Below are 15,882 nucleotides of genomic sequence, written 5' to 3'. Positions count from 1 at the left end.
CCTATCCATCTTGAGCCTTGTCTAGGTTTTGAGCCTTGTCTAGGTTCTTTCTTCTCTGATTTCCTGAAGGAGTGTCTGTCCTGTGATAATGTGGGAAAATGTACTGGGCAATTTTGCTGGGCAAAAGTGGCACCTTAGCTTTCTGCAGGTTATGACAGCCAATAAGGCCACACAATATGCACAGCCTGCCTCCACCCCCAGTTCCAGAAAACTTCTGGCTCTGAGTGCATCTCAGTTCAAAAGCTTGACATTTACAGTTCTACAGCACTGCGGTTGTGCTAGGTATGACAGTGCTTAATCAACAGTTAAAATATATGATTTGTATAATTCTGATCTATCATGATTGACCTGAAGAATTCCATGAAGGCCTAGGAATGTGTCTACCTTTCTAGGGACAGACTGGCAGAAGAAGGTAGCTTATTTGATGCTTTTTCAGTGAGAATACTTTGGAATGTCTTGTTTGAGTTTCTGGGAAGCTGATGCTGATTCTTGTTTTAAAAATAATAATAATAATAAAAAAAGGGATTGTACTTTACTAAAACAGTATGCAAGCTGTGAGGAGACTTTCTGAAATGGGCTTGTTCTGGAAACTTGTGACCTGTTGTTTTAATCAGTGAAAGCATAATTGTCCCCAGATTTTCCGTGCTTTATTTTCCCTGAACTTGCTGAGGTTGTGGTGGGTGTCAGGACTGGGAGACTTAGGTTTTTTGTCTGAAGCTTGTACTGTACTTTGTTCTTTTCCCGGTCACTTGAGAACTGCAAGAAGAATTTTTCTGCTTCAGAAAATGTACTTTTCTCCCATGTTCTATGTTTGTGTATTTATGGTGCATTTATTAACTGAACAGAAACTTTTCAGAACTCTCCAGGAATATGCAGTTTGTCCATTGTTTCTGGATTTTCAGCAGCATTCTCAATGAAGTCCTTTATGCCTTTCTCTATGCATCTGAGGTGGATAATACATTGATGTTGATGGACAAGCAATTTACAGTAACCTCTTATGACACTTTTTTTTTTATAGCTTTCTGAATCATAAGTGACATGCTGGTGAAACTGAACAGCTGATCTGCAGATACTGTCATAGTATTAACCATGGCATCTGAGGCTGTTCAGAGTTTTCTTCAGCCACTCTCTTCTTGGTTGTCTCAAATATATGAAGCTATCCAACAAGCAGGAGACTCTATATCTGCTTCACTGCTGAATTTGAGTGGAGTTGGTCGTGAGTCAGAAGATAGAAACCGAGGCTTGGAGGGCAATGGAGTAGCTTATGAGGATTATTCTGTGGAATCAGAAGATGAAAGACACATAGACCTGTGGGATGAGGAATACACGTACTCTAGAGAAGATGGTCACATTGCAAGTCGTGATCTTGCTTCGCAGGCCGTCCCGTGTGGTTCTGACATGAGTCTGCAGAGGCAAAAATGTGTTAAAAATACCACCAGCTTACCCCGGCAGTGTACTGAAAGGACCAGGCCTTTGGCTGCCAATGGATCACATTGGATGAACGAAAATGTGCAGCCTCTTCCTACTATTTCTGAAGATGAAAGTGAGCCCTCTGTGAGAATGAGAGGCAATGATTACAGCATCAGCATGGATAGCTCTTTAGAAATTAATAAAGACAAGGCAAGTTTTGCAGGTAAGCATCCAGCAAACACCTAGATTTCTCATCTCTGGTATTGATTTGATATAGTAGCATATCTGCTCATTTTGTTCAGTGTAGTCTTTGTTTCTCACTGTTAAATAAAACTCACTGAAAATCCCAGAGAAAAATCTAACCTTTCCCTTCTTTCCAATTCTTTTCTTATTCATGAAACTGATCTAATTGAAATTAGTGGAAATTTTCAGAATTAAATGCTGTATATTAGATACCAGTCAGAGCCTCTTGCAGCAGCACAGAGCATTTTTCTATGCCCACCGTGTTTTGTTTCAGGTAACAGGATCTTTTGAAGGGAGTGTTTAGCCTTAAGCCTTTGCGTTGAGAACCATCTGCCTTTTCATCATTGCTATTAAAGATACATATTTAATCTCAAACCTTGTTTCTTTGTGCCAGGAATCTCAAGATGTTACTGTGCCATGTGCTGTGAAATACTCTACTAAAAAGCCAGTCATATCTCATGATCTTACGGATGAAAGGCTCCCAAATCACTTTCCCTCTCTCCCACCACCACCACAGACTTTTTGATTTAAAATGAAAAGGACAGCAGTCAGGAGATTATAGGATAGATAAATGAATTTGGTGTTTTCAATTTTAAATAGACCTAACTATGACTTCTGATCAAGTGACCGAACAGCTTCTCAGGTACTCTTGTTCAGGGCTGAATCTCAGCTACTGGGCTTTCATTCACTAGATACCACTGTAGATGTGGGTAGAGGTTCCCTGGTTCACAGAAAACGAATGGAGATGTGTGTTCCAACCAAATGTTTGAAATAAGAAGTTGAAGCTATTAAAATGTTTGCTTTAAAATGGCCAAGAGTTATTCATCAGGAGTTCTTCCACCCAAGAACCTTTCTACATCTAGGGAAGTGTTATATATTTAGCCTTTTCGGTGTAGGCTGTCGAAGTTTAGGCTTTCTGGTTTTGCTTTTGATAGAATATCAGGCTAAAGGTATAAACTTTGATTGTATTCTTTGGATGTTAAAATTAGTTCCTTTCTTTATTACTGTTCTTCACACTGCCGTGGCCAGGGTATAATAAGATGATGAAGGGACTGGACTAGCTTTCCTAGAAGGAGAGACTGAGATCTGAGACTGTTCAGATGGAATGAGGAGGCTCAGGGGGATCTCATCAATATCTGTAAATACTGGAAAGGAAGGTATGGAGCCAGTCTCTTGTCGGAGGCATTGAGTGCCAGGACAAGCATGTTTCAAACAAATGAGCACAGTTTATTTGGTAAAGCACCTTGGGGAAACAGAGGGTAAAGGATCTCCAGGCTTTTCCTATACACTGTCTGTGCAATATCCTTCCCTGGAGATTTGTTCACAAACACCAAGTCAAAGCCAAAGGGATAAGTTTAGGGAGTGTTTTGGATCTAGTGTTCAGAGCACAGATACACTGGAGCAGGCTGAGCATGCACAACCCTGATTCCTGCAGGATCTGTCAGGGAAGTACCCCAGCAGGGGCTGCCAAAGCCATTCAGAGCTATTCAGAGCAGGTAGGGGAGCAGTACGTGCCAGATGTGTTCTGGTGGTGACCACTAGGTTTTTGTCCTATCTCTGGACCCATCCCTATGTTCACAGAGGATGGGAGAAAAGGTCATGAGCTCTCATAGAGCTGAGGGCCAAGAATGGGCTGCTGTCCCTGTCAAAGCAGTTTTTTCACCTGCTGTCTTATCTGCAGGGACATCTGAAAAGCAGGGTTCTTGAAAGCACACGGATGGATGAGATGGGCTCACAGTAGAGAGACTCAGAGGTACTGGAGTGACCTGTCACTGCAGCTGAAGAGAACTGCTGTGAACCTTTTCCCAGACAAAAGCGGGTGCTGATGGCCAAGTTGTTGTTGCTGGGCTCTTGTTTATTACCTATTAGCTTTCCTTCTTATAATGCTGTCTGGAGCTGTTGTGGACTAGGAGGCTGTCTTTATGGAGCTTGCCAGCACCTACGTTGGTGCAGCCTGGAGCTCTCTGCTTCCACATGAAGCACTTCAGAAGGCATTACATAGCTTTTTACGCCACAGGGAATGTCACTGTAAATGCTCAAAAGTGGTCCTTTATCTCTTTATCTCTGCACTGCACTTACAGAGGGCCATCCGGTGCCTTCAAGACATGACAGTCATGAAGTTGACTGCTTGAGGGCTGGGACCTGGTGCCTTTTTTTCCTCAAAATTATCCACGTTGTATAATAGGAGAGAAGGTGCCGAACTGTGATTTGAAAATATCATCCACAGCACATATATGCTCTTTGTATTTCATGTATTTCTTTTTATTTCCTTTTTTTCCCTTTAGATTCATTCTCTAACATCAAGAGTATGAACTCTTGTGATGGTAACCTAGACATGCAGAGAGCCTGTAATACCCTGAGAACTTAAAATTTCAGTCGTGGATTAAAATGATCGAGAGATATTTGAGGTATCCTTATTTCTGTTAGCTTTGTTATCTAACCCTAAGTGACAATGTAAGTGAGCATATGGACTTGCTGACATTCAGCAAAGGCATTCAGTAGCATCAGTATTAGCTTTGAGCATTTTTCCTTGCATTTGGCATATTTTCATCATTTCTACAAAATACGTGTTTCCTGTTTATCCTTATATTCTTTCAGAACATTGCATCTTGACTTTATTTCACTTAATGTACCATATTTCTCTTCACAATAGAATATTTTAAAGCTAAATTGGCACAAAACAGTTGCAATGCTGAATGCTTTTTGTTGCCATGGAAATATTCTTGGGCATTTACTGACGACCTGGTTGCCAATAGTAATGTAACAGAGAAAATAGATATGCTTCATTTAGCAGCCACTGGTGATTAAAGAGCCACAGAAACCTGTTACAAGGTCATTCCAATATATAGCTTGTTAGGTTTAAGAGAAAGCCCCTCCCCAGAGGAAAATAATTTTCTTTTCTTTAAAAAAAAAAGAAAAAGAAAAATCAAAACAAAATCCAGTTGTTCACTACTCTTAAACTTATAGTGTGCTTCTGAGACGAAATAAAATTGCAGTTAAAAACCATCATTACCCCATCTTCTTTTTATCAAATATGTTTTTGATTGCATTTTTGCCTCCTAAAAAAAAAAAAGTGTTCTAGCTCCCTGAGTAGCTTTCCTGAGGCCTCAAAGCAGCAAATACATTACTGAAAATCATTTTGGGGCTTAGGTATCTAATACAGAATTCGAGCAGTGAGGTTCTGGGTTTGTAAATCAAATGTCTGTTAGATCATAGTATCACCAAGGTTGGAAAAGACCATCCATTCTAACTGTCCATCTATCACCAATATTTCCCACTAAACTGTGTCCCTCTGTACAACATCTAAACCTTTCTTGAACACAGTACTGAGACACTGAGGCATGCTAATCAGCAGGGTGCTGGTTTGGCTACTGCTGAGTCCCAGTCTGTACTTCAGTGATGCTAGTAATGTTGTGCCAAGTTAAAAAAACAAATGCAGGGAGAGGCTTTTCACTTCAGATCCTTTTGAGCCACAATTTAAAAATGAATGAAGTTGCTCAGTAGCGCAAGCTGCTTGGTGTAAGAGGTTAGTGATGGGAATGCAGTCCCTTCCATGCGTGCAGATTCCTGCTGCCATTCACAGAGCATGTAATTGTAAATTGCAGATTTACAGTTTGTTGCAAATACAGATGAACTTGCTCTTGCAGCTTCCTTGAGACCCTCCCCTGTTGTCTAACCTCGGTGTCGTCTGTCTCAGAACAGGTAGGGAACAGCTTTTGCATCCTCCTATGGCTGAGATGCTGCTATCAGCTGACTGGGGGTGGCTGCTGAGAGTGTGGCTGCCAAATCTATCACTGCACATTTGGCTTAAGAGTTGGAAAAAAACCCAGCAGAGCAATGAGGCACTTCTAAAAGTAGTACACTGCTAACGAAGGGGTAGAACAGGTCTGTTTCTCAGCCTAGTTCTATTATAGAAAACCAGTAATAATGAAAGAAGTGAGGAATAGCAATAAGCATGCCATAAATACAGCGATCTTAATCTGCTTCTTCCTCAGGGCCCATGTCCTTTACAAAAAAAAGTCAGTGACCACTAAGGTAGTGGTTTCAGCAACTACTGCTCTGAAAAGGCATGGGGAGAGACATGCCAGCAGAGCTGAGTCTTCTGAATCAAACGGATCTATTTTTGCACAGTGAGTTTTGTGATTGAAGAGTCTCCCAAGCTGTCTGACACTGTGTTCATAACACTAGCGTAATATATAGGTGAGCACTATACTTGAATTGCATGAAATCCGTGGAGGATTTTTCCATCAATTAGGCAATCTCAAAGCTAGCTAAAGTAAATTTTTTGACCTTTGAATGCTAGGAGGTTTGATGTTCTAATAGGAATCTTGTCTAGATGGCTAGATATCTCTCTTCAATACATGTAAAGGGAGGCACACCTCTGAGGCTCTGGGAATTTTAAAACTAGAGAGCACTATTGCATTTACTTACCTTGGCCTCCAGCTTAACAGGGGTCATTGATTTTTGCCAGTAATTGCTGTAGTGGAAGAAATTATTCTTTCTGCTGTATGTGAATGCTTCTGACCTCAGTAAACGACCCTTCATACAGCCAGGAATTCCTAGGCAAGAAGTGAGTTTTCATTAGGTCCTGTAGTCCTATGTAGCAAAATAGACCCATAAGAAAAATATGTTGCTTGTGTGATAAATCAAACTTCAGTGTGAACCTGAAGCTAAAATAGATAGATGGCCTCTTTCCATTTGAAGATTCTAAGTGCTGATGTATTTTATTATCTGTCTGGCTATGGAGCCAGCCAGTGCTCCAGCCAGAATGTATCCCTATAAAATCAGTGCAAGCAGGACATTTAAAGAGGCTACACTAAATTGACAGCAGCACTAGTGCTGAGTGAAGGAAAGCAAAGACACATAGTGGGCAAAAGCACTTCACAGAAAATACTCCTGGTTGCTCAAGTGGGAGAAAGCATAACGTGGCTGAGGATATGCATCTGGGATCTGAAGGATATGATAGGAATCCACAGCTTTCTAAAGTGAAGTGCAGACATGAGTTTGCATCAAATGCTTTTTCTATGTAAAACTCAGAATTGCTTAGAAAGTACTTGTGCGCAAACTTTTGTCCTTGTGAAGCTGGCACCACGGTCCTTTCTGTATTTAAATTACTAATTTGCAGTTGTGTCTTTTAAAGGTTCAAGTTTTGGTGGCTTGGATTTTCACCAAGTTCCTTGTCTAGCAGGCAAGGCTTCCTCCTGCCCAGTTTCCTAAGGAGCATGAGGGGTGTTACTCTCTTTAGGATTATCTGTCGTCTGTGCTTGCCATCTAGAAGGTTGCATAAGCTGTATGGAGAAAGGTTTATTTAAAAAGGAAGAAATAGATGTCGCCATTCAGCACAGTTGCAGAACAAATTGTGTGTGAGCGTGTGTGTTTGTGCATGTATTTTCTAATCCACTTTTGCTAAGTGGCATCCTCTTCCCACTCCCCATATGGCAGTTGCGACTCTGTCTTCCTCTGGGAAGGTTGTTTAGGGCTTAGGAGGCTTCATTTGCCAATAAACAGGATCTTGGCAGCATCTGGGAAGTGCTGCCTCTCCTAGATACCCTGCCTCCTCACCTTCCATCTCCTACTACGGGTGAGGCAGGTGTGAATGATCTCACTATGCTGTGCTGGAGGTTACATGCAGGCATACTAGCAGCACTCTGTGCAGAGCTCAAGCATAGTATTTCTGTGAGCTGATGCAAACAGTAGTACTTTTTGTCTTTTTACGTTTGCAGTCATTGCTAGCTTAGCCTGCTTCATACAAGGCTGCTCATGCAAACGCAGGACTGCAGGCAAATGCTTGCAGAAGTGAATGACTGTTAGGACTGCTGAAAGCATGGATAATTCTTCTCTGTTTCTTCCTAGCCTCTCTATATTGCACTCATATAAAGTTATATGAGGTAAGTTCACCCTTCCAAAAGGTGAGCTGAGCTGATAGTGGCCCTCGTCTTTTGCCAGGGGTTTGGGTATGAATATCTTTTTCCCAGTTAATTTTAGGCTCTTGCCTGTTGGTAGCAAGCATCATCTTGAGTGGCCTAGTAGTCTCCTGAAATACAACCATAGTAACCAAGGGAAAAGACTGAAATGAAAGTACAGGGGGCAGTTTGAAGTCTGGAGGAAAAAATGTGCAGTTCTATAAGTGGCAAATGGGTGTATTGTGCCAGTGGGGATCTTCTGGGTAATGAGGAAGATGTGGTTGATCTGTACCTCTGCAGATGGTGTTTGTATGGTTCTCATGCAGTTCTCATACAGTAAATGCGTCCTCTGCTTTAGGGATGTTTTGTCAACACCAATTTGTAGAACAATCATGAAAGACTTAGGTTGAATCTCCAACCAGTCCACAGCAAAGCCTGTAGTAAATCCTTTGAAGTAACTGATTTTTAATCAGTGATGCTCTCATGCCTTTCGCACTCCACCAAAAAGTTCCCTGACGCTCAGGCAAGCGTTCTCTATCTGGAACTTGGCACTGGTGCATGATGAAGCATCATCAGCGTTCCTCAGGCTCAGGGGAGCCCATACAGTATATACATAGCAGCTTAATCCATGTGGGAGCGTTCTCCAGCAAGTAGTTTGAGAGTTATGGTGCTGGAGAGAAATCCCCTGAGTTTGGATTAATGAGAGCGCTGAGATTTGCTGAAGCTCTGTGTCACAGGGTCGATTTTGGGGTCTAGACCTCTTAGTGTAGGTAATACACTGTAGCTATAAAGCCATTGTCATTTTGCAGTTGTCAGTAGCTACCTATTTTGTAATTGTCAGATATAAAGCTGTGGCTGAGATGTGCTGTCTTTCCTGGGTCACAAGTTATGCTACTTCCCATGCCTGGCTTCACAGGCAGGCTGCTGTATGGTGCCTTGAATTGGCTTGCTTCACTTCATTGTTATGTGTCCCTTCCTTATTGCTTTTAAATCAGATGAGCCTTCCACAGATTGCCCAGAGAGATTATGGATGTCTCACCCCTGGAGATATGCAAGGCCAGGTTAGATGGAACCCTGGGCAATCTGTCCTAGTGCTTGATCTAGCAGCCAGCAACCCAGCCTGCAGCAGGGAGGTTGGAAGTCGATGCACCTTGGGGTCTCTTCCAAGCCAAGCCATTCTATGATTCCACACGACCACTAAAGCTGAAGCAAGGAGAAACAGGGATAAAGAAGGAGGACAAGATTATCTGCTTTGGGTGACAGCGTTGGTTGCAAACGCATGAGAATTTTGTTACACCACATCCTCGCCCGCTGCTGCTACCCAAGGTTGTGATTTTTCCCAGGAAAATGAAGGTGTTACAACAGTGATACAGGGGGGCTGTGGTAAATCAACCCTGTGGTAGCAAACAGAAAGTTTCAATTAGGAAAAACAGTGGGAAAATAAATGTCTGCCTTGTTGCAATGCAGTAGTTATCCGTAGCAACCCCAAACAAATCTCTTTGCGAAGGAGTTGATTTCCACCCTGTTAATCAGCAAACAAAGACTTGTGGGTGTGAAGCTGATGGTTACGCATTGAGTGCAACGAATGGCCTGTAATCAGCATGCATGTGCTGGATCTAACTGCTTCTGAGTGTGGCACAGAGAAACTGAGCAGTCTTGGCTCTCCTGGGCACCCCCTTGGCCAGCTTGATTTCCGTGAGGAGGCAGGCCATTTTCTGGAAGGAGCCAGTGCCACTTCAGATGAATGTCCTTATAGTTTGTACAGAGACAAAGTGGCTCTTGCATTAGAATTAGTGCCAAGCCAAATAAAAGAGATGAGTGATGGGGAAGCTGAAGGAATTCCACCTGTTGGAGTACGAAGACTACTAGGAAAGACATCATGGAAATAATGCTTATAAAAAGAGAAGGTTACTTTTTTTTTTAGAAAGAAAGCACAGTGTTTCCTAAAACATTGGTCACGGGGACCCTGCACTTATAGTTTCTTGCTCTTAAGATCATCCAGTTCCAACCCCTTGCTATAGGCAGGAGCGCATCCCTCTAGAGCAGGTTGCTCACAGCCCCATGCAGCCTGGCCTTGAATGCTTCCAGGGAGGGGGCATTCACAGCCTCAATGGGCAACCTGTTCCAGTGTCTCACCACCCTCACAGTAAAGAATTTCTACTTTAAATCTATTCTTTTCCAGTTTAAAACCATTTCCCCTCTTCCTGTCACTACCTGCCCTGATAAAAAGTCCCTCCCCAGCCTTCCTGTATGTTCCCTTCAGGTACTGGAAGGCCACTATAAGGTCCCCCCGGTGCCTTCTCTTTGCCAGGCTGAAAAGCCCCAGCTCTCTCAGCCTGTCCTTGCAGGGGAGGTGCTGTAGCTCTCTGACCATCTTTGTGTCCCTTCTCTGGATCTCCTTTAACAACTCCATTCTGGTGTAAGCAAAGCATCTGCAGTTGAAAGGGACTTTCCTGCCTTTGCAGCCACAAATGATTTTCAAGCAGCCTGACCAAGGGGTGTGCGTTGACTCGTGGGTGCAGCTGTGGCTGCACCACAGGGATTTCTGGCGTGGCAGCATCTTCGACAGCATGCAGTCTTTTGTCTTCCACCTCTCCGCAAGTCCTGGGCCTGTGCTAATAAATCCCAGTGACACAAATGAAGCCTGACTCATGCTTGCTCCACATGTGGAACATAAAGTAGGTGCTTCTTGGCTGCCATTTCCTTTTGCTATGGAAGAACCTTAGGCAACAAAGTGAGAGCTTGAAGCTGAATCTCATGCTCCTATTTTTAAAACCAAATTTTGGAGTAGGAAAAAGGCAATAGGGAAAGATGGTGATTTTCATGCTGTTTTCTGTGGGCAGCTCTCTATTTCTTTGCACAGCAGCATGTAGAATTGGAGTTTATTGCTCTGACTGCTGTATTGTTTGGCTATGGAAGTGCTTGATGGTCAGAACCAATTACTGCAATTGGTCTTTTTTCTGATTACCCCTTGACTTTTCTGTTTGCTTTCTGTTTTCTATTGGAAATTTCTCCTGGTCTGAAAGCTGCCAAATGCTGGTTCTCCATGTGTGTGTACCGTGTGAGGATGAGGTGGATGTTTCTGCTGTATAAACAGGCGACTTTTTGGTGACTGGACTGCACCTCCAAATAGTTTCGAACATAAATGAAGATAAGGGTGCCCTAGTCCCTAGTCAAATCCATAGATCAGGCAGTTGCATTGCTCTGTGCTCTGATTTGAAGCCCAAGGTCAGCTGGTTGATATCAAGAATGAAGATGCTGTGCAAATCAGAGCTGTAGTTAGACAGAAATTGGTAGTGGGAGCTCCATATGCACCACATGTTCCTTGGTAAAAGGTTCCCCCTCTGATCTTACAACCTTCAACAAACCCATTGTTTGAAGCAGGCCTTCCAGTTTTCCAGAAAAGGCCTTTTCATTACTCTGTGTGCAGCTCCAGGCTTTGCTGAGTTAGAAACCAGTGCAGATTGCTGTTTCTCTGTCATCCTTATCATGAAAATTTTAGGACCAGGCTTCTATGACTGCTTCTGTAATAGCAGAGAACACAGTACAGAGAGCTCCTGGGATCCTCCAAGTGAATGCAATATGCATAGATGTGCTGATATTGTCTCGGTTATGTGATCAAATACTTTTTTTTTTTTGTATAGCACTTCTGCTTCCTTCAGGGTTTGGTGGTTCTCCCATTAAAGTTTTAATTGCCTTCAGTAAAACCGAATCAAAAACTTTAGGAAAAAAAAAGTGAATGCACAAAGGGTGGCATTAAATGTGTAGGAAAGCAGAAATTTGTTTTCATTGCTTATCCAAAATCACTGTATTTTTGTTTTGTTTTTTGTTTTTTAACAGTCAGGCGGACAGGATGCATGTGGTACATCTATGTTTTACACCTACACTATGTTTTTTATTTGGCAACTTATTTTCTTGGATCAGCTTTGAGCGAATGGTAAGCTATTGTTTATACTTGGTGATGCTGCAGAGAATTCTTGAATTATTTATTTCATGCAGTTTAGCTTAGTGTGTCTGGATGCCTGTAAGCTAACTTTGTAACTGATAGGGTGTGTGAAATTTCTGGATAAATACTGGTAGTTTGAAATACCTTGCTAGAAAAAAAGGTCACCCTTTTTCCTCCCCCACTGTCATCTTTGGGGAAAAAACCAAAACCAACTCACATGCATCCTTAAAAGTGGTGGGAAGTTGATTTATAAAACAGATACTGCATAGAAGTAATTGAGTTGACGTTGCTAGAAATATGTATATGCTACACAACATCTGCAGATCTCAAGATGTATTCATTATCTTTCCAGAATCTAGATTGTAATTATGGGTCCTTTATTTAAGTTTCCATGGTGATATAGAAAATGTTTCCCCCTTGTCCTTTCCTAATCAGGACATTTGTATATTTGAATGGTGAACATTTTTCTCTCCCCTGGGTGAAGTTAGTTTTATTAATATAGAGATATTAAGCTGACATGAAGCTGTCTGCTGCTCAGGCACAGATTCAACAGCAGACGTATGAAGCATTTGCTACAGATTCCCCAGTGCCGGATGTTTAATTAGCCTGTATGCTTCCAAATGCAAGTAAGAAACAGCATCTAGTGTCGTAAAAAGTGATGCAGTCACACTTCGGGGATTTGTAAAGTTGGAGTCAAAGTTAAGAGGCTAGTAGTCTATAAAATCTAGCCAAATTCCTCCCTTTGCTCAAGCAAGATACAGTAGATGAATTCGGTGGATGGTAACTTGGCACTTAGTTTGGCTCAATACAATCTTCTACATATTAAAACAAAACAAAACAAAAAAATTTTCTTTTAAAAATAATGTTTCTGAGCTCCATGGAAACAATCAATGAAGCAGTGGTTGTCACAGCCCAATTAAAGCTGCAGTTTGAATAGCTAACTTTAGAGTTTTGCTACTGATTTACAAAGGAATCTCCCTAGTACTGTTGTAGAGCATTGGTATCTCTTTTCTCTCTTGTACTGCTCAGTGTTAAATGGCTAAAATACTCCTCAGCTAGGAATCCTAAGAAGTAGCACTGAATTTTCAAACAGTCTGGAAGTTCAAAGGGAGCACAGTGATGAGTACAGGTTGTATATCCATCCCTGTGCTGCAGAGCATGCAAGTGCGTTACAGTTTTTCTTCAGGAACTGCAGTATTTGTAATTCTTTTTCTTCAGGGAGCTCCTGATTCATTCTTGCTGTGTTTGCCATGGTCACATTTCAGCAGCAGCTGTACCACATTTGATCCATGGCTCCAAAACAAGAAGAGCTCCCAATGCCCTCATGCTTTCCAGAAGAGAGAAAATTAGTAGTATTTTTTGCAGACAGCTCAAACTTTTAAGTTTTGGTCTGAATTTATCCCATTTCTGAAATAAGGCTGCCACAGTGCTTGTGCATCCAGGATCTTCATGGTCAGTGTTTTCTAGAAAATGGGGAAAGACATGGTGTATTAATTAAAGAAGATTTACCTAGGATTTTTGGCAAACTGAGTGTAAAGTAGACTTTTGTTTAAAATTTTATTTTGTGCCTTAAGTGCTCAGAAGATAGTCATGTGTAAGTAGAGGTTACCAGCTTTTCCTGAGCATTTAAATTAATTTTGCAGAGGCAGTGAATTGACTGCACAGTTGGCTGAAAAAGAACATGTAGTTTTATGTCTCCTGATTATTTGGGTAGATTTGGGCCATAGGGTTGCTACAACTTGAAATATTTTTTATTTAAAGCAATTTCAAAGAAACTCATTTTTAATAGCTTATATAAAAAATAATTTTTATAATAACTGGTCACCAACCATTTACAAACTAATGTGCTAAAAGCATTTTTTTTTTTTAAATCAGAATAGGAATGTTTAACTTTAGTGGTAATGCAGTGGCACAGCTACCCAAGGAGGTGGTGGGGTCACCGTGGCTGTAGATGTTTAAGAATATAGGAGATGTGGCACTGAGGGACGTGGGCAGTGGGCATGGTGGGATGGGTTGGTGGTTGGACTGGGTGATCTTAGTGGTCTTTTCCAGTCTTAATGATTGTGTGATTCTGCTTGGCTGTGGCTGGGTGCAGTTTGCTCTGGTACTGCCTTGCTCATTTCTGCCCAAGGAGCTGTGTGCTGACCTCAGAGTGGCAGCAGGAGGGTTTATGGAGTGGTGGATACCATTGTCACCAAGTTTACATTTCAGGATTTAATAGACCTAACACCTGAAGGCAGGGTCCTGCTTCTCTGCTGGAAGCCACGTGGTTGTCATGAGATAGAAGGTGAAAAAGTTGCTTTTTGTCCCAAACCAGCCCGTGTCACTGCAATGCTCATTTGTTCAGCTGCTTGGATTTGCCATGGTGATTATCAAAGTGAGTCTTGGCAACCATTATTGTACACTTCATGCTGAAGAGCAGCAGCAAATCGACCACTGGACATCTGGCTTGTTCACACACACATGCACAAACACACACACACACACACACACCACTCTCTGTCCCCACTGCCCCCATTACACCACTGTGTGCCAGTAGGTCAGAACATTCTGCTGCTGGGCTCCCTCCCTGCGGATGGTGGGGGGGATCAGCAAAATGCCTCTGCATCTCACCCTGACAAAGCAAGGCCAAGTATATTTAGTGTGTTCCGAACCCTCCTTTCCCATCTGGCAGCTATTTTGACACTAATGAGGGTGCAGTCATCTTGTATTCCAAACACGTGTTGGTAGTAGGAGGGGAAGGGCGTTCATGGCGATGTGCTCAAATGCGTATCTTCACTTTTAAAGGTTACAATTTACATTGGTCTCCTGAGTTCCTCTGCTGCTGGCAGATGGAGTCAGCAGTGCCTGTTAGCCATGTGCTCTATCTGTGTGCTTGTGGCCTTACCCAGAGAGCAGGTCATGTCTGAGTTGCTTTCTCTGCACAAAAGAAGTTCCCTCTCCACCTGAGGGGGAGATGAAAGGGAGTGGAAGAGTAAGAAAGTTTTCAAGCCCTTTGCTGACTACTTTGTCATTGCATTTGCTAATGATTTTATAAGTGGTTCTGTGTGTACATTTTGTGTCCTACTCTGTTCCGCTCTGTTAAATGCTTGCATTTAAAAAAATAATGACACGCAGAATGGATCAAGGTTTAACAGCTCATAACTGTTGCAGATACAATATGACATCCAGAGGTTTTCCTGAGGTTTGAAGAAGCAGTTCCACATCAAGTTCATTCCTCATCTTCCCCAAACCATTGCTCCCCTTTTTGTCCCCAGCAGGCTGTCTGGGAGCTAGGAGTGTGCCATATCATCCAGCTTCTTGGCTTAGAGCAAGACTATCTCAATCCCAAATTGTCATTCATTCTCAGTAACAGTTACGGGGTGGACAAAGAACTGACAACATCCTCAGATGGCGATGATGAGGTGATTTAGCAGCTTGAAACGTGTGTGTCATGCTCACAAAGTTTTTGATCAGGAATATCTGAAAAAGCAAGACAAGCGGGCATGAAGCATAGTCCCACATTCAACCACTTGCTCTCCAGCCTTTATATGATACAGCCTTTACATGATAGAGAGGTATCCGATGTGATTTTGCTTTCTTTCTTACTAAACTTGTTTTCCTGATTGGTTACTTGCAGCTCAATTCTGAAATAGTTGGAGAGAGTAGAGTCTGGATCCAAGCCGTGCTGACGTTCATGAAGATCTTTCCAATGAAAGTCTATTGGTTTTGAATTCTGTCTCATAACCCACAGGATTTTCTTGGATTTTATTTTGCCAAGATAACGACTGCAGGACTTTATTCTAATAATCTGTTTTAATCTGTGCCTTTTAGCAAAAGCCTTTTACAACAGCTTTGCAAACACAAGGTGAACAGTGAATGAATTATGCTATATCATTTGCCAGCACATACGCCAAATGTCAGGCAATGACAGAAACTGAAAATTTATGGCACAGAAGGGAAGAATTTTATGATCTTCTATGGACTAATGTAATGACTCTTCTATACAAACAAAGATGGAATGCATTTAAAAATGTAGCTACTTAGAAAATTGGCCCGAACACATGGATAAATTCATTAGAGGGAAGAGCTGTGAAAGTGCCCTCTGTTTTTAGTTCCATAGAATGCCTTACTTCTGAAATACAATTGCTTGATTTTAGTACACCCTCTGAACATTTCAAGATACAGCCCTCCACTGAATTCTTCTGGCACTACATGGTGCAGAGGTACTCTTATTTTCAGGGGTAATATTAATGCTATTTAAATAGCTGTTCAGAAATTAGATTCAGCCACATGTTGAGACCTGCTTTCACTGAGGACATTCAATTCAAAATTAGACTTTTCATTATGAACTAATGCCTATATACTGATGTCCTTGGGTATGTCAAGTCTCTTCAAATT

The 15,882-nt window shown here is 42.0% G+C and overlaps 1 protein-coding gene across 8 annotated transcripts in view; it reads left to right on the top strand.

Annotated features, from left to right (window-relative positions):
• Positions 1–15,882, top strand: part of SYT16 (synaptotagmin 16) — a 135,464-nt gene that overhangs the window by 78,546 nt on the left and 41,036 nt on the right. For all 8 annotated transcript variants that reach the window (XM_090141815.1, XM_090141809.1, XM_090141813.1 and 5 more), the window contains one exon: positions 1,019–1,633. In XM_090141815.1, coding sequence (XP_089997941.1) covers positions 1,090–1,633 — 544 coding nt within the window. In that variant the 5' untranslated portion in view covers positions 1,019–1,089. The remainder of the gene's footprint in view (positions 1–1,018; positions 1,634–15,882) is intronic.

This window comes from Phasianus colchicus, chromosome 5 (assembly GCF_987193195.1).
Source record: "Phasianus colchicus chromosome 5, bPhaCol1.hap1.1, whole genome shotgun sequence".
NCBI classification, from domain to species: domain Eukaryota; kingdom Metazoa; phylum Chordata; class Aves; order Galliformes; family Phasianidae; genus Phasianus; species Phasianus colchicus.
Note: the sequence above shows the minus strand (reverse complement) of the source record. Positions and strands in the feature narration are given on the sequence as shown.